General features: G+C 48.0%; 1 protein-coding gene across 2 annotated transcripts in view; it reads left to right on the forward strand.

The window, feature by feature from the left end:
- The first annotated feature begins 512 nt into the window (after window positions 1–512).
- LOC124149534 (syntaxin-17-like) overlaps window positions 513–25,112 on the forward strand; it is a 41,706-nt gene continuing 17,106 nt past the window's right edge. Inside the window, exons 1-4 of one of the 2 annotated variants that reach the window (XM_046521201.2) lie at window positions 513–658; window positions 3,068–3,219; window positions 3,434–3,653; window positions 7,003–7,154. In XM_046521201.2, coding sequence (XP_046377157.1) covers window positions 652–658; window positions 3,068–3,219; window positions 3,434–3,653; window positions 7,003–7,154 — 531 coding nt within the window. In that variant the 5' untranslated portion in view covers window positions 513–651. Of the gene's footprint in view, window positions 747–3,067; window positions 3,220–3,433; window positions 3,654–7,002; window positions 7,155–25,112 lie in introns of both variants that reach the window. The other variant, XM_046521200.2, reaches the window with a different exon arrangement.

Here is a 25,112-nt window from a genome sequence, read left to right on the forward strand (position 1 = left end):
ATGGCAGGTAGTGCTGTGTGAAATACTCATTGGAAATATCCGTATAGAAACCTTTCCGTATGGGACTCTTTTCGTGTGTACCATTGCGATATTTTTAAACAGATATCTTTCCCGCTGAAACATCGAACTAGCTACTCATTACATACAACAACTACTTCACAACATACATCAGTCAAAGAACTAACCACTGATCACCGATGGGACTTCAGGCGCGCAGTTCTCGTGGGGGGGATATAGCGTCACTAGCAGTACCTGGGACGCAGATATTGAAAACTCGATCCCAATAGCATCTGCAAAGAGGACATTTAAATTGTTGTCAGATACTATGCAAAAACAGTCGTCCGTTTTATTCGTTTCATGGATATTTTGAAATGTGTTGTGTCCATTTTCAGGGCCGTTTCCACATATTTTCAATTGTCATTTTGATGTGTAAGTATTTTGTCTAGTACTATTTCCGGTTGACTGGGCTCTGTCTCTCAAACCAGGAAATACCAAACTCCATACATGACTGGTTTTCGATAATGTACGCGCTAATGATTCGTGTCACTGGTCTTTTGGGACTGATCCCAGTAGGAATAATTCTGAAAAGTCATGTTTTAAGTCTACACCAATTAAAAACAAACGGAGATGTCGTAAAGGGAAACCCATTACATGGAAAGTAGGTTCTGAGTATACGTACAGTTTACTGGTCCTTGAAACTTGTCATCAGTGACCGCTTATGAACTCACTGTGTGCCTGTGATATTGGTATGATTATATAGATCTATTGCCATTGCATCTTTTATCTCTTTTACTGAATTGGTCGTTTTTCAATAGCTCTGCGTACTTATTAGAAGTGTTCTTGATTTTCTGCCTGAGAAACTAATTATGTTTGAATAAAACGTACGAAGACAGTGGAAGAAATTCGAGGATACAGCTTATGGATATAGATCTAAGTGGTTTATTTTGCAATCCAAAAGCAATTTCGGTTTGGTATTCGTGTGTTTTTTGTTGAAAACATCACCATGCGAGATAGATTTATTGTTGTTTTTTAAATTTACTAACAACATATTATGGTAGTAGCCTTGTTAGTGTTTATGTCATTTCTTAAGTACAGTCTAAATGAGCGATACTTGCCACAAGACGGCAGCCAGAGTCTAATTAATCAGCCTGAAGGACTAGTGAAGCATCTTTTGTTGTAGCCCAATTGGTGTCGAATATTATTATCACATGCAACTGCTGTCAAACAGTTGAAACATATACAGTGAATAGACAAAATACACTCACTCCAACAAGTCCCTGTATGATGTATTATTAGGGTTATGTTAGTAAACTAAAGTTCCAGCTGGTGCTTTCTAGCCCCAATGTCTGTTTGGGGAAAAAATAAAATTGACGCACACTGCAGTCTCGTGAAAATATTCATACATTCATAAACATCAATTTCACAGTCATGTGATCTGCCACGATTCAAATGGAGACTCTGCAAATCATGTGAACTTCACATTGAAATATTATTTACAGATTACACAATTTATTTCCCCTGATTTACCTATTTGGGACAGAATACCAGCCCTCTGAGCAGGTCCAGATCGATACTTCCCAAGATTGGGGACCCGTGAAGATTCCGGGGTAGAATAGGTCTTCAGCAACCCATGCTTGCCGTTAAAGGCGACTATGCTTATCGTAAAAGGCGACTAAAGGGATCGGGTGGTCAGGCTCGCTGACTTGGTTTGATGCATGTCATTGATCCCAATTGCGTGGATCGATGCTCATGATATCAATCACTGGATTGTCCAGTCCAGACTCGATTTATTTACAGACCGCCGTCATATAGCTGAAATATTGCTGAGTGCGGCATTAAACAAACCAACCAACCAACCAACCCAAGATTGGGGTCCCAAGGCACAGGCTGGGAACACTAAACATGTAGGCCTACAATAAGAAATCCTTCACTTTTGCTGAGACAGAAACGTCATTTTTTTTACCTCACAGATAACAAAGTACTCTTTCGAATTTGAATTACCGTATTCGACGTAATAAGCGCCCCGCTCTAATAAGCGCCCACGGTGATATTTGCTAATATATTGGCTAGTGAACAATCCCAGTTAGCACCCCTTCCGATTGATCAATGTACAGAAGACTTATTTATTCGCGTATAATACGCACTCTTGTGTTATATGCACCCTTAATTATTGGGAATTAAATTCTGGAAAAATATATCTGTCGTACATAAACATTTCAGGCTGTCAGCATATCAGTATCATGTGATAACTGTGACCAGTGGACCCACTGGACCCTATATATTACTACATAAATCGTTGTTATCGTTAATGAAAATAGAGGTGCCGTTTTCGCCTGACTCATAGTAGCCACTTTTGCCAAATGCGGTGCCGTTTTCGCCAGAGAAATCGGTGACGTTTTGCTGAGGTGCCATTTTAGCCTGCACCCCAGCATAAACCACGAAATTTATCTTTCAACTCTGTTTTTTTTCACCAAAATAATATTCTAATAAGAGCCCCCTATTTCTAATTTTGAGAACGCCCTGGGCGCTTATTACGTCGAATACGGTATGTATAATTTGCTTATTTAGATATATATTTAAATCAGACACATTATTGAAACAGGGAAACTCTTTCAGGCATAAGACAAGTACAGTTAAGGTCAATTCTCATGTTTAAGGGTTCCATGGTAACTGTGCAGTAAGTTTTGTTCAATGGATAATGCAAACCGGTAGGTAATAGTTGAAAACAGTTCTCATCAAATGGACAAATTTTCAGCACATTTTTATAAATAATACAGGGATTTAACTAAGATTACAACTTAAGTGCCCATGGCAGACAAGTTTGAAAAATATGTTATTTGTTCAAAATTGGGGTTCTCTTAAAATTTCTTATTTTATTACTTTCAGGGGTATTTTACTATTTAATTCAATGGAAAAATGTGAAACTAAACTAAATGTGTCTTCTGCTATATTGGTCCTGTTATGAGTAAAGTGAAAGTCACCACTGCAAGCAATAACATGAGTTATTACTATAATAACATTACTACTGGTGCTGTGTGTGTATCTACATTTACTACTCTCCTTACAGAAATGTCCTTTGAGAAATCCCCTAAGCAGGCAGTGAGCCACCCTGTGCAGAAGTATCCTGTAAGAAGACTGGAACCATCAATATCCAAATTTCTCAAAGTCCTAGAGATAGATTTGGACAGACTGCACAGACACAGGCTGAATATCGAGAAGGTGAGGAGTACATGACTAGACATGACTAGGACCTGTAACTTTTGTAGCATCATGTCGTTGATGTACATGTTATGGTTGTGTTCAATGAAGAGCATGATACATGCCAAAATAGAAGGAGCGTCCAGTCTGATATTCAGAACCATCTAGCTTGTCATGGTTCCACTTCTGTAATCATTTGGTAATGGATAGTGTTAACATAGTGTGTGTGTTTCAGCTGCTGGTACATGAGGACTGGAAGGGCCTGAACAAGGAGCAGATCAATGCCTCTCGCACTATCCAACAGATCAAGGCCAACATCCGGGAGATTGAGAAGGCCCGCGGCCAGATACTGGAGGAGGATCTGCCCACGTTTGATAAGAAGGTGGAGAGCATGAAGGAGAAGGCTGTCGAGTCCATAGAGGCCTTTGTTACGGAGACAGTCCCCCCCAACTCAGGTAGACATGATGCAGGTGGTATGACAGTGTTTTGCTGGGTATACATCTGAAAGGGATTAGTAAGGGTATGTTGGAGGATGTCATTGAGATAATTTCAAATTTTTAAACTTATCCCATCTCACACCATATATAAATATGGGGAAAAAAGGATAAACAACGTCCTGCTTGTAAACAATGCAGACGTACCTTTTCCACATCAGATCCCCACTCATTATGTTGCGACCGTCGGGGACAGTGCACCCTGGGTTCCCAATCTGCGGAATGTCATTCCCTAACTAACTTGGCGTTTAAATTTTACCTGCAACGTTGTCGTTGTCAAATTGCTGATCACCATTCCAAAGTGGGGGATTCCAAGGCTAAAACCAGCTCCTCACGCCCTAAAGACAATTCTAACAAGTCTGTAATTTCTGTCACAGTCAAGACCCTCTCAGACAGCTTCCTTACAAACGATTTATTGACTCACGACCTGTCAACCTCTCCACAAGAAAATACACAGGTCGATGTGCGCTCGGTGTGTCTGACCAACCCAGGTCCCACTCTCGTTATACCAGGGTCCGATTGCTCCAGTTAAAATCCTGCTCTTGGATTCGGCTTGCTCTTCTCCCCCGGCTGCTAGAGATACGGTTGTTGGTATTACTACCTCCCAGGTCGTTTTAGATCATCACACTTCGGTGCGACGTTCACCCTCCAAGACTGCAGATTGGCACTCCCACTCCCATAATCAGTGTCCTCGTTCCAAGGATCGGCGTTCTAGCTCACAGGATCAGCCTTCCCGCTCTCAGGATCGTGATCTCGCTCCCAGAATAGGCATTCTCGACTTGATCACCATTCTCACTTCTTGGCTGATCGAATGCCTGCACCATGACCGACATCATTCCCGCTCCTGATTGCCTTCAATTGACCACCCGTTGGACAGCTCTCTCTATGACAGATATCGGCCAGCCGTAGTAGAGTATCACCATAGCGGTTATCCTCACAGGATTTTTCTGGTGGTTGATGCCTACGCAGCTTGTCGACAGGAATGGGATGCCTACCCGATCTACCATGACTCTTATCGTTGAAGACGTTCCTGATCACCAGATCGTAATCCCTCTAGGTCTACGATTTTGTCAGGTATGAACACACTCTCTGTCTCTCTCACAACTCATTCCCAAGAAGATGCCTTTACTCGGGGAGTGATCAACCTTACACAAGACAAGCTTACGCAGTGCAGATCTTAGACCTCCTTGCTCCATGACGGCTCTTCGTTGCCATGGTGTACTGCAACATTCTTCCTGGGACAATCAATTCAAGGCAAAAACTGTACCAGCAACCCTGGTCTTCTTGCTCCTTGTTTACTGATGCGATACAACATGTCACACAGGATGTGCAGAGAGACTCGGGTCACTGTGGTCCTTCTACATCTCCAGAAAAGATAATTGGAGGATCAAGAAATAAAGATCGCCAATATCCCCAATTTGTTCCTGCCCAGCGTGATTGAAGTTTATTTCCTCCTTTTGCGGGCAAGGCAGAGGCCGAAGAGGTCAACGGTCTCCTTTACCAGACCTAAGGCAGCTGGGGAGGGGGAGGTTCGGTAGGAGCTTGACTATTTTTCAAATCGGCGTGACTTGGAATTTCCGCCCCCCAGCCATTCCAGTTGCCGCCATGCCCTTTGGCGACTGCATTCAAGTTCACGCAGATTCCGATTTCCTCCGTCTACAACTCGCCTTCACGCTGCATCTTCTCAGACAACTGGGCTTGCTAATCAATGTATAAAACTCGGAACTCATTCCCACCTCCATCTTGATCCAGTCTGACAACACGGCGGTAGTGTGGTACATCAACAGGATGGGATCCACGAAGTCGATGTCCCTATTCTCACTTGCTCTCACTTGCTCAGAAGTCCCTCATTGCAAAAGGCTACTCCCAGCAGGTAGCGAAGAACATCACTGCTGTCTATCGTTCTTCCACCAGGCGCCTTTGTGACCACAAGTGGACGGCTTTTGAGACTTATTGTCGCTACTCCTACCTTGGCTTCGCCTCAACAGATCGCTGAATATTTACATCAGGTGCGTTAGACTCGGAAACTTTGGGGATCAATGTTGGCAACCTACCTCGTGGATCTTAACTCTGTCATTTCCACCAATTCCGGTGCGAAGGTTTCCACGGTTACAGAGCTTCAATCGCTGATCCGTTCCTACAAATTAGTCGATCAAGCCCCTCGTTTTCATCCTCCATCGTGGGACCTAAACGTTATTCTTCAACACCTGGTTTCCAGCGATTACAAACCACTGACGGAGAAGGACTTCAAGACAGTTACACTGAAGACCGTCTTTTTGTTGGCTTTGGCCACCGCTGCACAGGTAAGTGAAATTCATGCATTGGATGTCACTAGGTTCCAGTTTGACGGATCCCATTCGTCACAAAGTGGCCATATGGTGCGGCTGGTTTGCCGTTGTCCTTATCCTTTATTTCACTCAACTCTGCCTTATGTCTTGTGTTGCTGGGTACTGGATCGATGATCCTCTTATGGATATAGTAGATTGTTTTCTCTTCTCGTCGAACTCACCAATTTGAACCCCCGCACGGGTTTGAGGGTTTAATAGAGCATTAAGAGAGATTCCAAGCAAGTTGCGACTGGGGTTAGGGTCACAACACTTTGTTGAGTGTTTCATCCCTGTTCAGGAACTTTGTCTTCAGACACTAGATAAGCAATACTTAACATCTTGTTAATATGACACTCGTTATTCCGACAATCGGCTTTATCCGACACTAATGATCACTTTGTGTGAATGGCGTTTAAATCTTACTAAGTTACTTCGGAGATGACATCATTGCATTAAATATGATGTTGGAAGAATTAGAACCAGGTAATTTTCCAACGTTTTTGGGGGGTTGAAAGGTAGGACTGATTAAAATTTGGGTGGGACTGGTAATTTTAAGGGTTGCCAGTCCACCCGGACTGGCAGTTTGAAAAGCCAGCGGGAACACTGGAGTTGCGCCCCACCTTCCACAAATCCTTAGTGTGAGATTTGTAAAAAAATTGTAAGTTTTACAATAACTTGTTTATTTATATACTTATCCTATCTCATCCACCCCGTCCATCCCCGCATCACAATTCCCTTAGCCTATAAAGCTTTAGAAAGAGAAAGTGTTGGCTGGGGAAACATGTGACTAGCGTGTATAGGTCAACATGCATACAGAGTGTGCATGTCCCAGATTGTTGGGAGGTGACCATGGTGACGTGAGGGCTGTTCAGGGCAAATTGTATGAACCTTTGTATGAGCATGTTTTCCACTTAGGATTGAAGAAGAAACAGAGATGAATAGTGTGAGATTAAGTATATAAATGTCCAATTTTATTTTGATAGATTCCTGCAGCTCCTCCCCATCCACACCTTCCTGCCCAAGTGCAGAAATCACCTCCACCAGTCTTCCCTCATCACTTGGCAGCCACCAGGTCCAGCTTCACCTTGTTCCCCACAACACAGAGGCAGCAGCATCCTGGGAGAACCTGCAGGAGGTACCTGTGCAGCTCTCCCTCCTCTCACTACGGGATTATACACTAAGCTATACTTACAGTCCCTCCTCTCACTACAGGATTACACTCTAAGCTATACTTACAGTCCCTCCTCTCACTACAGGATTATAACTCTAAGCTATACTTACAGTCCCTCCTCTCACTACAGGATTACACTCTAAGCTATACTTACAGTCCCTCCTCTCACTACAGGATTATAACTCTAAGCTATACTTACAGTCCCTCCTCTCACTACAGGATTACACTCTAAGCTACACTTACAGTCCATCCTCTCACTACAGGATTACACTCTAAGCTGTGTGTGCAGTCCCTCCTCTCACTACAGGATTACAAACTAAGCTATACTTACAGTCCATCCTCTCACTACAGGATTACACTCTAAGCTGTGTGTGCAGTCCCTCCTCTCACTACAGGATTACAAACTAAGCTATACTTACAGTCCATCCTCTCACTACAGGATTACACTCTAAGCTGTGTGTGCAGTCCCTCCTCTCACTACAGGATTACAAACTAAGCTATACTTACAGTACATCCTCTCACTACAGGATTACACCCTAAGCTGTGTGTGCAGTCCCTCCTCTCACTACAGGATTACACTCTAAGCTGTGTGTGCAGTCCCTCCTCTCACTACAGGATTACACCCTAAGCTACACTTACAGTACATCCTCTCACTACAGGATTACACTCTAAGCTACACTTACAGTCCATCCTCTCACTACAGGATTACACTCTAAGCTGTGTGTGCAGTCCCTCCTCTCACTACAGGATTACAAACTAAGCTATACTTACAGTACATCCTCTCACTACAGGATTACACTCTAAGCTACACTTACAGTCCCTCCTCTCACTACAGGATTACACTCTAAGCTACACTTACAGTCCATCCTCTCACTACAGGATTACACTCTAAGCTGTGTGTGCAGTCCCTCCTCTCACTACAGGATTACAAACTAAGCTATACTTACAGTACATCCTCTCACTACAGGATTACACTCTAAGCTGTGTGTGCAGTCCCTCCTCTCACTACAGGATTACACTCTAAGCTATACTTACAGTCCCTACTCTCACTACAGGATTACACTCTAAGCTGTGTGTGCAGTCCCTCCTCTCACTACAGGATTATACTCTAAGCTATACTTACAGTCCCTCCTCTCACTACAGGATTACACCCTAAGCTACACTTACAGTCCATCCTCTCACTACAGGATTACACTCTAAGCTATACTTACAGTCCATCCTCTCACTACAGGATTACACTCTAAGCTGTGTGTGCAGTCCCTCCTCTCACTACAGGATTACAAACTTAGCTATACTTACAGTCCATCCTCTCACTACAGGATTACACTCTAAGCTGTGTGTGCAGTCCCTCCTCTCACTACAGGATTACAAACTAAGCTATACTTACAGTACATCCTCTCACTACAGGATTACACTCTAAGCTACACTTACAGTCCCTCCTCTCACTACAGGATTACACTCTAAGCTACACTTACAGTCCATCCTCTCACTACAGGATTACACTCTAAGCTGTGTGTGCAGTCCCTCCTCTCACTACAGGATTACAAACTAAGCTATACTTACAGTACATCCTCTCACTACAGGATTACACTCTAAGCTGTGTGTGCAGTCCCTCCTCTCACTACAGGATTACACTCTAAGCTATACTTACAGTCCCTACTCTCACTACAGGATTACACTCTAAGCTGTGTGTGCAGTCCCTCCTCTCACTACAGGATTATACTCTAAGCTATACTTACAGTCCCTCCTCTCACTACAGGATTACACCCTAAGCTACACTTACAGTCCATCCTCTCACTACAGGATTACACTCTAAGCTATACTTACAGTCCATCCTCTCACTACAGGATTACACTCTAAGCTGTGTGTGCAGTCCCTCCTCTCACTACAGGATTACAAACTTAGCTATACTTACAGTCCATCCTCTCACTATAGGATTAATTACATTAAGTAATACGTTACCACTGTTATACCGAGGCTGTTGTCTCCCACAACTGCTGCTATAGCAAAATCTACCACAGAGATCTCAATCACCTCATGCAGCACGTGCGTAGCCACCTAGCTGCCATGTGACACCCTTCACTCTTGTCTCTTCGCTTGCTCTAGCAAGACGTACAATAAACTGCTCAAGCGTTCCTGTTTCTCCGACCATTCGGTGATATTTATTACTGTTTATTCTCTCTAATAAACTGTGCTTTTACGGGGCGTTTGCTGTAACTATGCTTGGAAATATTTTTCCCGCCAAAAGGAAAATTGTTTACTTATCCTGCATTACTCCTTAATGCATTCACTGCTTACTTACGACAACTAGAAGGACAGCGCTGCGAAGGTCCTGGGTGAAGAAATAAAGTTGTTGTTCTCAAGTCCCAATCAGTGGCCTTCCGTCGCTGTCCTGTGACCTTGATGACACCTAAGGTCATCTTCACATCACTGCTTGTCGCAGCACAGCTAGGACGTGTCCAAGCGGAGCTCTCCTTTTGGATTAATTTTAGACCTTCAGTTTGTCTACAATCTTAAAAATTGATCTGCGATGGGTGATGTATTCTTTTCATATTACTTTCACCATGTTGTGTAGTTTTATGTGAATTAATTAGGCGTGAAAAGACGCTTGTCTTTTTTCCCGCCAAAATATTGTTGTTCGCCGCCATTTTGAATTGTGTTACAATCGTTTGCCTGCCAAGGTAGTCATATTGTTTACAATTCTCAGCTACGTATGTATAACATATTCTTATGTTCTTAAATATTACTAGCTTTGGCGTAACAGTGAGTTGCGTATACTAAAATTATTGTATACTTTTTCAACTCGTTAAAAATATGGTTGCCGATAGATTAATATCAAATCTACGGCTTTCTTCCAGTCCCGCTTCATCAACAATTCTTTTATTGCGTACCTATGTTTATGCGATTAAATAGTTTTTTGTTGGTATTTTTGGTTTTACATTGAGTTGCGTATATGAACTATTGTATACTCTTGCAACTCGTAGTTTTTGCCGATAGATTATTGTTCAATTCTATGGCATTCTTCCAGTACCGCCTCATCAACAATGGCGTAATTGTGTTTGTTTTAAACATATTTTATTGACATATATGGTCAACGGGATTGGGCAAAAGTTATCCAACTTAGGTGGCCCTTTCCCTACTCTATATGTACAGACATTGAATATACATATATATATGTAATTGTGTAACTTATGATTGAGCGTGGTATTAATTGTCGTGGGAAAAATCTTACAAAGATTATCATCCACGTTGTTTGGTTTGCGCGCAGATGTGCTCTCCAAACCCTAAATGAAAATATAAATACCCTTGGTTTACATTGGGTTGCGCATACAAAAATATTGTATATCCTTGCAACTCATAATTACATTAAGTAATACGTTACCACTGTTATACCGAGGCTGTTGTCTCCCACAACTGCTGCTATAGCGAAATCTACCACAGAGATCTCAATTACCTCATGCAGCACGTGCGTAGCCACCTAGCTGCCATGTGACACCCTTCACTCTTGTCTCCTTCGTCTGCTTAGCAAGACGTGTTTTCTCCTGCTGAAGCGTTCCTTGAAGATTTGGTGATATTTATTATCGTTTATTCTCTAATAAACTGTGCTTTTATGGGGCGTTGCGGTAGCTACGCTTGGTTATAATTTTCCCGCCAAACGGAAAATTTTTCCCGCCCTTTTTTCTATATACTTGCGGGGTTCGCGTATGCACGTTGTGTTTTACGTTTCCCCTGTTCTTGTATGTTTTGGGGGTTAACATAACTTATTTCTTTAGTAAAAGTTATATGTGTATGTTATATGTTCACATTGCTCGTTTATTTTCTTGTGAAAATGTTCGTTTGTGAATCATTGTGGTGCGTGCGTTGTAACCATGTTTTGTTCTTTGTTTCTAGAAAACAATCAATGTCTGACATGGATATGTCCCCTGTCTCCACCCCCTCTACCCCTGCTCCTCGGAGTTGTGGGGTGTGCAGAAAGTTTTTGTCGTCCCGGCATCCCCACGATCGTTGCCCGCGGTGCAGGGTTCCTTGCGAGGAAACCCGGTGCACCCTGTGCGAAGGTCTGGGACCTGCGGAGTTTGAGCGGTACCGGCTGTGCGCGCAGTCCGTTTCCACCCCTGTGGTGGCCGGTTCGTCCGGTCGGGGCCCCCGTGCGGACACCTCCTTGTCGGCTGCGGTGGATCCCCTTGCGGCCCTCGGGCTGTCTGGGGCTTCCGTCCCGGCATTGTTGTCGCAAATTGTGGACTCCAAGCTGGCGGCCTTATCGCAAGATAGGCCGCTGGCTGTTCCGTCCCCGGCCTCTTCGGTGGCCGCGGGTTCGGACGCGGGGTCCACCGGTACGGCGCCGGCTGCCGTGGTTACCGGTCCTTCCCCCGAACCGTTGCTTCCGCTATCGGTTAAGGACCGCGTGGCCATGGTGTATGACCTCTTCGGGGACATGCCAAAGCCCCTGCCGATACCGCGGGGTATCCACGGTTCCGTGGGTTCCTCCGAGGTATACGACGAGTCGTCCGACAAGGCTTTCCCGGCATCAACCTTGCTGCGCGGGATTAAGCCGTCTTTGGAGAAAGCCTTCACGGCTGCCTCCGGTCGGGGTCTCCCGTTACCTCCCCCGTCGTGGAGAAAAGGGTCTTTCCCAGTTCATGACCTTGCCTTTCCCGAGGCTGGTCCTTCTGCGGAAGCCCATGTGGAGCGTTTGGGGGTCCGTGCCCCACCGGTTGCCACGGTACCGCAAGGTACCCTGCAACAGCTGGACACCCTCGCTCGACACTCCATGCTGGCTATGTCTCACGGAGACACATACCTGGCTGCGGCGGCCAGTCTGGTCGAAGGTTCTCCCACGGACCGTGACCAGCGCATTTACAACTGCTTGCTCGGTTTGAATGCTTCCCTGGAGTACGTTGCCGGGGCTTCGGCCTTTGTTTCCGGCACGTGCCATTTTCTTCGGCGCCAGTCGTATCTGGTTGCTTCAGGGTTGGACGCTGCCAATCAGGAGGTGCTCCTTTCGCAGCCTTGGTCTGCTCGGACCCTGTTTAATAACAAGATCCCTGGGGTTCTGAAGGAACAACAGGCCGCTGTGTCTGCCGAGGCCTCTCGGCACACACTGGATCTTGTGGGGTCCTTGCATAGGCGCCTGGGTGCCGCTCCGAAGCGGAGCGCGCCCCAGGTTGCTGCGTCCGGCAGGCCTAAGGGGTCGGGTCCTTCTTCCTCCGGGAAGAAGCCCCGCTCTGAGGGCTCCGGTAAGGGTTCTCAGCAGCCCTTTTGCCGGAAGAAGGGGAACTGGGGGAAGCCCAAGTCGTCTAAGGACGGCAAGGGCCCCTCCAGGTGACTCTCATTGGAGGGGTTCGTATGCCGACAGCGCCAACTTCGGTTGGCCCGTAGGCGAACCCGAGTCACACGGCCCTGGACAGTTGCGCCTGCCGCAGCCCGTCCGGCCCCCCTCTCTTTCCCCAGTGGGAGCCAGACTCCAGACTTACTGGGAGAATTGGGAACAAGTGTTCGACGACCCGTGGGTGGTCAACACGATTCGGTACGGCTATCGGCTCGATCTCAAAGCGAATCCGCCGCTCACCGTTGCCCCGTCGGCAGGTTTCTATTCGGAAACCGATCTTCCCTTCCTCGCCGATGCCATCGGCAGGTTGGTGGAGAAGAGGGCAGTTCGGGAGTTAGCTCTACCAGAAATAACACCGGGGTTTTACTCCAGGATATTTCTCGTTCCTAAGAAGGACAGTGCCGAACTCAGAATGATTCACAACTTGAAATCGTTCAACGAGTTCTACCTGCGCAAGCCGCCCAAGTTCAGAATGTTGAGCTTGACGGACCTGAAAGCACTGATCATGCCGGCCGACTGGCTAGCTTCGATCGACCTGAAGGATGCTTATCTGCATGTTCCGATTCACTCGGATCATCACAGGTATCTCAGGTTTGTCTTTCAAGGCAGGCACTACGAGTGGGTTGTACTCCCATTCGGTCTTTCGTCCGCTCCCTGGCTGTTCACCCGGTTAACCACCCCCATAGTGGGGTTCCTCCACCGGAGGGGTGTCCGGTACTTCGCGTACCTGGACGACTCGCTAGTAGCAAATCGAATGTCGGACACCCTGTCACGCCATCTCGTTTTCGCACGTCGGCTCTTGGAGCAATTGGGGTGGATTGTCAATCTCCCCAAGAGCGAGTTAACCCCTTCTCAGAACTTGCAGTTCATCGGAGGTCGGTTCAACACGGTGTCCCATCGCCTATTTGTCCCCCCAGACCGGTGGCACAAAATTCAGGCGATGATTGCCAAAGTCTTAGCGGTGCAACAGACTGTTCACTTTTGGGAACAGCTGTTAGGGCTACTTGTATCAGCCCAGGACTGCACCGTACGGGGTCGTCTCCAACTCCGCCCGCTGCAACGGTTTTTAATCCAGTTGTTAGCAACGGAGGTGAACAGTGCGACCGTCGCCCTCCCGGATCGGCTCCGACCGCATCTGGAGTGGTGGACGGTCCCTTACAATGTCTTATCAGGAGTCTCTATGCGGCCCTACCGGGCCACGTTGAACCTGTATACAGACGCCTCTCTAGTGGGCTGGGGCGCCCATCTAGAGGGGGAGGTGAGCTCGGGGCTGTGGTGCGTAGACGAACTAGGTCTTCACATCAATTGTCTCGAGTTCAAGGCAGTGATCAACGCAGTCAATCACTGGAAGCATCGTCTCGTCGACGCCCGGCTCATGCTGGCGACCGACAACACGACGGTAGTGTCCTATGTGAACAAACTGGGGGGAACCCACAGTCACTAGCTGCTCGATCTCACGTTCGAGTTTTACGCTCTGGTGGACAGTGTCCCGTGCCAGATACGCGCCCGTCACATCCCAGGTGTGCGGAACGTACTGGCTGATGCTCTATCGAGGCCTCGGGATCCGAGCCCCACAGAGTGGATGCTGAACCCAGTAGTGTTTCAGTGGCTGTGCGAACGTTTGGGTCGTCCGATGGTCGACCTGTTCGCAACGCGGTTCAACAATCAACTCCCGTTGTTTGTATCACCAGTCCCGGACCCGAGGGCCATCGATCACGATGCTCTCGCGTTAGACTGGACGGGCTTGGACGCTTATGCTTACCCGCCGACAGCGTTGATACCACACATTCTAAGCCGGCTTCGAGGAGTTCGCTGTCGAATGTTACTGATCGCGCCCATGTGGCCGAACAGATCGTGGTACCCCGACTTGCTGACCCAGGTCACGCAGTCGCCACTCCCACTGCCTGTGAGACCGGATCTCTTGATCCACCCTCACACCCGTCAGCTTCATCCAAACGCAGGGCAGTTCAATCTGCACGCGTGGATGTTGTCACCGAGCGTCTGAGGAGTAAAGGTTTTTCTCGCCGGGCGTCTCGGGCATACGTTAGTATGCATCGTGATTCTACCCAGAAGGTGTATAATGCACGTTGGGTTATTTTCACGAAGTGGTGTTGTAAACATCACATTCATTCGCCAGATAAGGTATCTGTGCAGGATATTGCTCGTTTCATGTCTCACTTGCGAGAGACCCGGAAACTCTCCGGGGGTTCCATTGCCAACTATGTCTCGTCCGTTGCTACGGTAGGGGACGTTGCTATGGGTACCAGTCTCTCCAAAGAGCCGGTGATACGGGGTATTATCAAGGGTTTCAAACAGCACGATCTTAAGAAGGGCCTCCTTCGGGCACCGGCCTGGGATCTTTCCCTAGTGTTGCAATCACTTACGGAAGCTCCGTAGGAACCCTTGCATAGTGCTTCGTTCCGGCATGTGACTTGGAAAACAGCATTTCTCCTCTCCTTTGCCACGGCGGCACGTGTATCCGAAATTCATGCACTCGATGTCGCCAAGGTACGATTCGATAGGGGTGACGAAGGAGCGGTCCGCCTGGGCCTGCTCATGGGCTTCGTCGCCAAGAATCAGAGAGTCGGGCAAGCGGAGAGAGAATTCACTGTAAGATCACTCAAAGAAATCTTACATCCTGCTGATACTGAGGATAGAGCGCTGTGTCCGGTTAGGGCCCTTAAGTATTATCTTAAGGCTTCGAATGAACGTAGACAAGGGCGTGACCGTCTGTTCATATCGTGTAACCCTAATCGCACGGTTGACATAACTCGCAACTCGATTGCGTTGTGGCTTCGTTCTGTCATCAATCTGGCGTACCGGTCTCGGGGGTTACCGGTAGCGGGGTCAAACCCGCACGAGATCAGGGCGCTATCGGCAACATTTGCCCTACACTCGAATATCTCTGTTCACAGAATATTACGAGGTTGTTACTGGCGTTCTGACTCGGTTTTTGCCAATCATTACCTCAGAAAGGTTTCTGATGAAGACGTGGAGGGGGTGCACCGTCTTGGGCCGCTGATCGCGGCACAAGCGGTCATCTAGGGGGTGTGTCCAGCGCAATTTCAAACTCCGCAGTCGTCAGTCCTTGCACGGTGGTCAATCTGGGTCGTCTCCAATGTTCCCACGCCGTGGGTACAGGAGTGGGGGTCCTGCAAACCAGCGCACTCACACCACAGGTGAGGCGGCTTTATGTGTGTTTTGTCCTTATTTGTATTTTGACAATTATGCATTTAATTGTCTGTCGTGTATTCCAACCTTGCGATACATGCTTACGAATACTGGAATTAGGTCACGCGCCTAATGCATACTTTCAGTAGGCTTGCTCTGGGATATACGGTCTGAAGGAAATTAATTTCCCTCTTTTCGACTGTTTAACCTGATCTAAGATTTAGCTCACGCGGATACAGTGTTCTCATCCGCTGCGGCGATGAAATACCTATCCAGTGGGGCCGTTTGGAGTCACCAATCGTTTTGGCAATGACGATTGAGCCTTACGGTATGCGCATGACAGTGCTTTGGTATTCCTATAGGGTAACGCCTAGCTAGGTGCATGCGCATCGAGTGCTTCCGCCTTGGTGTTTACTTCCGCTGGTCGGAAGGAACGCTAGCAGTCAGGATTCGGGTTGTAGGTGCTCCCCACCGCCTACTGTGGTAGTCAGCCTCGGTATAACAGTGGTAACGTATTACTTAATGTAATTTGTAGAATTTTCCTATTCGGAATATTCTATAAGTAATACGTTACCACTGGGCTGCTGCCCGCCCGTCCGTCCCCCGAGCACTTGCTCTCGCAGGAGACAAGAGTGAAGGGTGTCACATGGCAGCTAGGTGGCTACGCACGTGCTGCATGAGGTAATTGAGATCTCTGTGGTAGATTTCGCTATAGCAGCAGTTGTGGGAGACAACAGCCTCGGTATAACAGTGGTAACGTATTACTTATAGAATATTCCGAATAGGAAAATTCTACAAAATTTGCCGATAGATTAGTGTTCAGATTCTTCGGCACTCTTCCAGTATTATCTCATCAACAAGGGTTTCATTGCGTAACATACCTTTGAGCATTTTACTAATTGTCGTGGAAAAAACCTTACAAGATTATCATCCACGATTGGTTGGTTTGGGCGCGGATGTGCTCTCCAATCTCTAAATGTAAATAGCCTTGGTTTACATTGAATTGCGTATATAAAAATATTGTATACCCTTGCAATTCGTATTTTTGCCGATAGATTACTGTTCAATTCTACGGCATTCTTCCAGTACCATTTCTTCAATGGTTTAATTGCGTAACATAATTATGTTTGCTCGGTGTACATATTGTCGTGGAATAATCGCCCAAAGCTCTTTATCCACGGTCATAGGCATGCACGTAGATGTGCTCGCCAAAATTCAAAATGTAATTTTTATGTAAATCTCTAATCCAACGAGTTTACTATATAAAAGCAGATTACTCACAATCATATTTTGCAGTTATTCCGTCGTGAGACGAGAGGAATGTCACTATCGCAGAATAGCGAATGACATATGGTTCTGTCATTACCACCCAACCGTTATTATCGGCAGGTATTATGACGACTGTGATTGCAGAAGTACACCATCCACCGAAATCAACAATACCGGAGGATTTTGTGAGTATCGTAACTGCTCCTATTTTTTCAGCCGCCGGACACTTCCAGATACATGTATGATAATCTGTGACGTCGGCGACAGCACCAGCACCAGCGTATCGAGATGCTATGATGGGGGTAGATTAGACGCAAGCCTTGATCCAGGCAATACTTTTGAGCTTTGTGTCTGATTTATCTGCGCCGAGCGCAGCACTTGACTACAACCCAAGCACTTCTATTACGCAAGCGGCGCACGATCAGCTTAGCGCTGTTCCAACATATCCAGCATAGACCTGCGCCAAGCGCAGCGGCTGACTGATACCCAAGCGCTCCTATCACGCCAGTGACGCACGATCAGCTTAGCGCTGTTCCAACATATCCAGCATAGACCTGCGCCGAGCGCAGCGTCTGACTGCTACCCAAAGCGCTCCTATTACGCAAACGTCGCACGATCAGCTTAGCGCTGTTCCAACATTCCAGACCTGCGCTGAGCGCAGCGTCTGCGTATCAATCAAGGTCTCTACAATGACGTTAGCCCAAGGCTTACAGTGTACTCAGTTACGTAACCGGCACATGATCAGCTTAGCACATGTACCCGATTGGGAAGCAGACCATCTCGTGTCAGTAACGCCCTCCCCTGATAACAGGGTAAATAAGAGGGACACCACGAGGTCATTGGATGAAGCCTTCTCCAAAACTCACATTTGCTCCGTGATTTAAGCGACCAATACCGTCAATGTTTGCAGTGGATCAGAATCTATTAGAGGATAACCCTATCTGATTAGATCACTTCCAAACTATGGTGTTTTTCCTACAGCGTCAGTTTGACCACAGGAAAATTCATCTTGAGACCGTTCTGACGGTGATTACCGTTACACCCAAGACTTTATAGCGTTTCCAACTGAGATGCTGGTTTCAAGGGCAGTCTATTACGTCAACCTTGATTATCTACTCCCCTGTTCAACGAACAGATCGCAGACACGCATGTCAAGTTCCCAAAAAGCTTGGAAAGTCCAAGTCAGGGAATTATAAGCCTAGACGCGCGTTTCTCAGGGAAGACCAGCATTCCCTTACTGAGAAAGGGAGTGGCAGAGACAAGTCTCAAGGACGATTTCGTACTTATCGCACTATATCATGGTGTCCGTATACGGGTAGAGTTAACCCCACCGTTGACCACAGTTTGATTGGGAAAATCCAACATAGACATACTGTTGGTAAGAAGAGCTGTAGAGTGGGTTCACAACCCAGTCTTTACTCCGGGGTTTTATCCTCACACCTACCTGGTACTCATGAAGGACCCAGACAAGATGAGAATGATCCACAATCTCTGTGTTCAACGAACGTTTGATTCTTGATCAGTCTCGACTATCCATCCCAACCGTAGACTTTTCAGGTCCAGTTCATTGGGGTTCACTACCAATGGTAGTATTTCCCATTTGACATGTCAGTGACACTTATGGCTATTTACAGGAGTAATGAAGCCAATAACTATCTACACGTGACGAACACTTGGTTCGAGTCGTATATGGAGGGCGATCTACTGTATCATCAACACATGTCAATAACTGGGATAGACAATCAACGAGGCGAAGTCGGGAGTATTCTCCTTCCTATTGACTTCAGTTCATAGGAGACCTGTTTAAGACAGACCAGGATATCCTATCTGTACCGAGGGACAGATGGCACAAGTTTCTACTTCTTTTGTCATCTACTCTACACCAACCACACACACTTCGCCAGTGGCAAGTGTTGCTAGGGTTAATCACCTCGGCACAGGAGTTAACTAGCATGGGCCGCTTACAACAGCGACCAATTCAATTTTTTCCTGAACCCTTACATCAGGAGTCAGGATCCACTCAAGGCCATCACTCTACCAACTAAGCTAGAGCCTTGCCTCAATTTGTGGCGCTGAATGTCTGCGGAGTCTGTTTATTCGGGTTTTCCCCGAATACACACCTGTTTGTGGACGTCCCCTTTCAGGGGTGGAGTCTTCACTTACAAGACCAGATAAGCTCAGGGCTATGGCCCGGGGCACAATGGAAGTGGCACATAAACAACTTGGAGTTGGAAGCTTTAATTCTGGCTATATCACATTGGCAGAATCAACTACAGTTAGCCCGACTCGCTATATCCACAGACAACAGCACTGCGGTGTGGTGCCTGTGCAATCGGGGAACAACACACTCCCACTCTCCACTTCTAAGGACATTCAGATTTCTTCCATCTAGTGGATCGGCTGTGACTAAGGTTCATAGTTCAGCACATCCCCGGATGTAGAAACATACTGGCCGATACTTTATCACGTCCAGACAGGGTGGCTCCCACTGAGTGGAAATTTCTCACAGAAGCATTCCAGTTACTGCTTCAGGAATTCAGGCAACCAAACATTGACTTGTTTATTACTTGCCTAGGCCACCAACTCATGATGTATATCTCCCCGTTGCCGGATCCGCAGACTTGGGCGGTGGACGAGTTCAGTATCACTTGGGAAGGGCAAAGAACTAAAACTACTTCCCAAGGTGCTACAGGGGATCAAGGAGACAAGGTATCTCGATCTCTCCTTTGGTCGCACCATGGTAACCGGCGAGAGGGTAGTTCGTCAAGCTCGGAAAAATCTAAAACGATTCACTTCCCCTCTCACAGTGGTCCAACCTACTCATCCACCCTCAACAGAAAATTGCCTCACCCAACGTCTGCACGCATGGTTCGTCTTTAAAAGGCGTTTAAGTGCGAAGGGTTATTTCGACACGGGCAGCAAAGCTATAGCTTTAGTTCATCGTTACTCTCCCAGAGACGACGATGACAAGTGGGGATCACTTGAGACTTTTTACAGGGAAGAAAAGAATCAAGACCCTACGATTGCGTCACAATTCCTAGAGGAATACCTCCTACGTTGCGTACCCAAAAACACTTGGAAGGTAGCACCATTACTACGTAATTGGCTGCAATTATCTTAGTGTTGGCCGTTTCCGGAAAATCACAGTGTGATTAAGGTCACGGAACTACAGGCCATATTATGCTCATTCAGGTTTGAGGATCAGAAGGCCAAGTTCCAGCCACCTGATTGGGACTTGAACGTGGTACTTCGAGGTTTGCGAGGGCCCCCTTCGAGCCCCTCATTGCATCCTCATTTTCAAGCTCCTTCCCAGCGCGTGACACCTTCGTTACACTCTCGGTATAGTATAGAGAGCTCCGCGAACGGGCTATCGCTGTGAGGAGCTTGGACATCACCGAGGAAACAATGGTTTCTCTTGGCATTAGCAATGGCGGTACGGGTGAGCGAACTACATGTGATCGACTCATCCCGGATCCGTTTTGAGCATGGGACGCACAGAACGGGACATCTAGGGTTATGCTGGGATTTTATTGCTAAAATCTACTACCAGGCCAACCCGACCGTTCTTCACCATCCCACCGATATCGACTATTGTGGGAATCGTACATGGTGAAGTTCTCCTGGGCTCGGTGCGAGCAGTTCGAGTTTTCATTCGACGCTCCAAGACAAGGTGTGGTTCGTCCACGACAGAAGTTAGTCGCATAATCGCAAACACCATATCTATATGGTTACGCGCAGTAATCCTTCAGGCCTACGAGATCATCAAACGGAACTCGCCGAGAGCGAATTACCCTCAAGATCTCAAGGTGTCAGCCTTACCAGGGCTCAACACGGCAATTGTGGTTTTGGAACAATCACGGAAGGATATTTCTGGAGATTCGACACATATTTTCGTTAGTCATAACCTTCGCGTTGTGACTCTCGAGGATGTCGAAGACGTTCGAAGTTTGGCCCTCTGGTTGTTATCCTGCAGATTGCCAACCACTGACGCAAATAATGAACTCGCCCTATACAGAGCCAGTCAACTTCCATGTGCAGTCACTCAGTCGCCACCAGTCGAAGAATATTAGACAATCTTGTTTGTCAGCGACGGCTCTATGACGCAGTAAGTAAAGAATTAGCTGAATAGCTATTATTTTCTTTATTACTAAGCGTGTATAGGGAATTTCTCTTTAATTCCTATGTTCAATGTTTTTGATTTTTGAACAACCCTACCGTAATGGCGTTTTTGTCTGAACTTTTCCGCTTCACGGTTTATCGACCAAATGGGGTCGTATTGCAGGGTGTGAATTATTGAGGTTTCTGTATTCTGAAGGTTTACCCACCTCCAAACCGTCCGATACAGATGCATTAAGGAGTAATGCAGGATAAGTAAAAAATTTAGTAAAATCTAAATATTTTTTACATTTGTATACTTATCCTGCATTACTACGCTTAAGGCCCACCCGTTGTTAGACTTGCCTCCCCACTTTGGCTTCAGAAACCTCAAAAGTATGTTTTTCTAAGAGCTTGGGCGACAGGCAGTGATGTGAAGATGACCTTAGGTGTCATCAAGGTCACAGGACAGCGACGGAAGGCCACTGATTGGGACTTGAGAACAACAACTTTATTTCTTCACCCAGGACCTTCGCAGCGCTGTCCTTCTAGTTGTCGTAAGTAAGCAGTGAATGCATTAAGGAGTAATGCAGGATAAGTATACAAATGTAAAAAATATTTAGATTTTACTAATATTTTTCCCGCCCTTTTTTTTCTATATACTTGCGGGGTGTCTCGTATGCACATTGCGTCTTACGTTCCCCTGTTCTAGTATATCTTGGGGTTTTTACATCACTTATTCCTCTATATGTTATATGTGTATGTTCTATATTCGCATTGCTCGTTTATTTTCTGGTGAAAATACTCGTTTGTGACTATTTGTGGTGCGTGTGTTGTAACCATGTTTTGCTCTTTGTTCATAGTACATACAAAATGTCTGACATGGATGTTTCGCCGTCCTCCACCCCCTCTACCCCCGCAACCAGGAGCTGCTGGGTGTGCCGCAAACGAGCGCTACCGGCTGTATGTGCAGTCCGTTTCCACCCCTGTGGTGGCCGGCTCGTCCGGTCGGGGTCCCCTTGCGGGTACCACCACCCCGGCTGCGGCGGATCCCTTGGCTACCCGTGGGCTGTCCAGGGATTCCGTCGCTGCATTACTTGCATAACTTGTGGACTCCAAGCTGGCGGCCTTACCTCAGGATAGGCCGCTGGCTGTTCCGTCCCCGGCCACTTCGGTGGCCGCGGGGTCCACCGGTACGGCGACGGCTCCCGTGGTCACCGGTCCTTCCCCCGAACCGTTGCTCCCGCTATCGGTTAAGGACCGCGTTGCCATGGTTTATGACCTCTTTGAGGACATGCCACAGCCCCGGCCGGTACCGCGGGGAATCCACGGCTCTGTGGGTTCCTCCGAGGTATACGATGAGTCTTCCGACACGGCTTTCCCCGCATCAACCTTGCTGCGCGGTATCAAGCCTTCCTTGGAGAACGCCTTCGCGGCGGCCTCCGGTCGGGGTCTCCCGTTGCCTCCGACGTCGTGGAGAAAGGGTTTATTCCCGGTACATGACCTTGCCTTTCCCGAGGCTGGTCCTACCGCGGAGGCCCATGTTGAGCAGCTGGGTGTCCGTGCCCCACCAGCTGCTATGGTAACGCAAGCTACCTTGCACCAGCTGGACGCCCTCGCTCAGCACTCCATGCTTGCCATGTCTCACGGAGACACTTACTTGGCTGCAGCGGCCAGTCTGGTCGAAGGTTCTCCCATGGACCGTGACCAGCGCATTTACAACTGCCTGCTCAGTTTAAATGCTTCCCTGGAGTACGTTGCCGAGGACTCTCGGCACACACTTGCTCTTGTTGGGTCCCTGCATAGGCGCCTGGGTGCCGCTCCTAACTGGAGCGCGCCCCAGGCTGCTGCGGCCGGTAGGTCTAAGGGGTCGGGTTCTTCTTCCTCTGGGAGGAAGCCCCGCCCTGAGGGCTCCGGTATGGGAAATCAGCTGCCCTTTCACGGGAAGACTGGGAACTGGGGGAAGCCCAAGTCGTCTAAGGACAGCAAGGGCCCCTCCAGGTGACTCTCATTGGAGGGGTTCGTATGCCGACAGCGCCAACTTCGGTTAGCCCTTAGGCGAACCCGAGTCACTTGGCCCTGGACAGTTGCGCCTGCCGCAGCCTGTCAGGGCCCCCTCTCCTTCCCCAGTGGGAGCCAGACTCCAGACTTACTGGGAGAATTGGGAACATGTGTTCGACCACCCGTGGGTGGTCAACACGATTCGGTACGGCTATTGGCTAGATCTCAAAGCGAATCTGCCGCTCACCGTTGCCCCGTTGGCAGGTTTTGATTCGGAAACAGATCTTCCCATCCTCGCCGATGTCATCGGCAGGTTGGTGGAGAAGGAGCAGTACGGGAGTTAGCTCTACCAGAAATAACACCAGGGTATTTCTCGTTCCCAAGTAGGACAGTGCTGAACTCAGAATGATTCACACGTCCGCTCCCTGGCTGTTCACCCGGTTCACCACCCCCATAGTGGGGTTCCTCCACAGGAGGGGTGTCAGGTACTTCGCGTACCTGGACGACTCGCTAGTTGCAAATTGAATGACGGACGTGCTGTCTCGTCAGCTCGATTTTGCACTTTGGCTCTTGGAGCAATTGGGGTGGATTGTCAATCTCCCCAAGAGCGAGTTAACCCCCTCACAGAACTTGAAGTTCTTCGGAGGTCGGTTCGACACAGTGACCCATCGCCTCTTTGTCCCCCCAGACCGGTGGCACAAGTTTTAGGCTATGACTGCCAAAGTCTTAGCGGTGCCACAGACTGTTCACTTTTGGGAACAGCTGTTAGGTCTACTTGTGTCCGCCCTTGACTGCACCGATCGGGGTCGTCTCCAACTCTGCCCGCTGCAACGGTTTCCAATCCAGTTGTTAGCACAGGAGGAGAACAGTGCGACCGTCGCCCTCGTAGATCGGCTCCGCCCGCATCTGGAGTGGTGGACGGTCCCTTACAATGTCTAATCAGGAGTCTCTATGCGGCCCTACCGGGCCACGTTGAACCTGTATACAGACGCCTCTCTAGTGGGCTGGGGCGCCAATCTAGAGGGGAGGATGAGCTCGGGGCTGTGGTGCGTAGATGAACTAGGTCTTCACATCAATTGTCTCGAGTTCAAGGCAGTGATAAACGCAGTCAATCACTGGAAGCATTGTCTCGTCGACGCCCGGCTCATGCTGGCGACCGACAACACGACGGTAGTGTCCTATGTGAACAAACTGGAGGGAACCCACAGTCACTCGCTACTCGATCTCACGTTCGAGTTTTACGCTCTGGTGGACAGTGTCCCGTGCCAGGTACGCGCACGTCACATCCCAGGTGTGCGGAATGTACCGGCAGACACTCTATCGAGGCCTCGGGATCCGAGTCCCACAGAGTGGATGCTCAACCCAGTAGTGTTTCAGTGGCTGTGCGAACGTTTGGGTCGTCCGATGGTCGACCTGTTCGCAACCGGGTTCAACAATCAACTCCCGTTGTTTGTATCACCAGTCCCGGACCCGAGGGCCATCGATCACGATGCTCTCGCGTTAGACTGGAGGGGCATGGACGCTTATGCTTACCCACCGACGGCATTGATACCGCTCATTCTAAGCCGGCTCCGAGGAGTTCGCTGTCGAATGTTACTGATCGCGCCCATGTGGCCGAACAGATCCTGGTACCCCGACTTGCTGACCCAGGTCACGCAGTCGCCACTCCCACTGCCTGTGAGACCGGATCTCCTGATCCACCCTCACACCCGTCAGCTTCATCCAAACGCAGGGCAGTTCAATCTGCACGCGTGGATGTTGTCACCGAGCGTCTGAGGAGTAAAGGTTTTTTCTCGTCGGGCATCTCGGGCATACGTTAGTATGCATCGTGATTCTACCCAGAAGGTGTATAATGCACGTTGGGTTATTTTCACGAAGTAGTGTTGTAAACATCACATTCATTCGCCAGATAAGGTATCTGTGCAGGATATTGCTCGTTTCATGTCTCACTTGCGAGAGACCCGGAAACTCTCCGGGGGTTCCATTGCCAACTATGTCTCTTCCGTTGCTACGGTAGGGGACGTTGCTATGGGTACCAGTCTCTCATAAGAGCCGGT

This window comes from Haliotis rufescens, unplaced genomic scaffold (assembly GCF_023055435.1).
Source record: "Haliotis rufescens isolate VD_foot unplaced genomic scaffold, xgHalRufe1.0.p SCAF_4, whole genome shotgun sequence".
In the NCBI taxonomy this organism is placed as follows: Eukaryota; Metazoa; Mollusca; class Gastropoda; order Lepetellida; family Haliotidae; genus Haliotis; species Haliotis rufescens.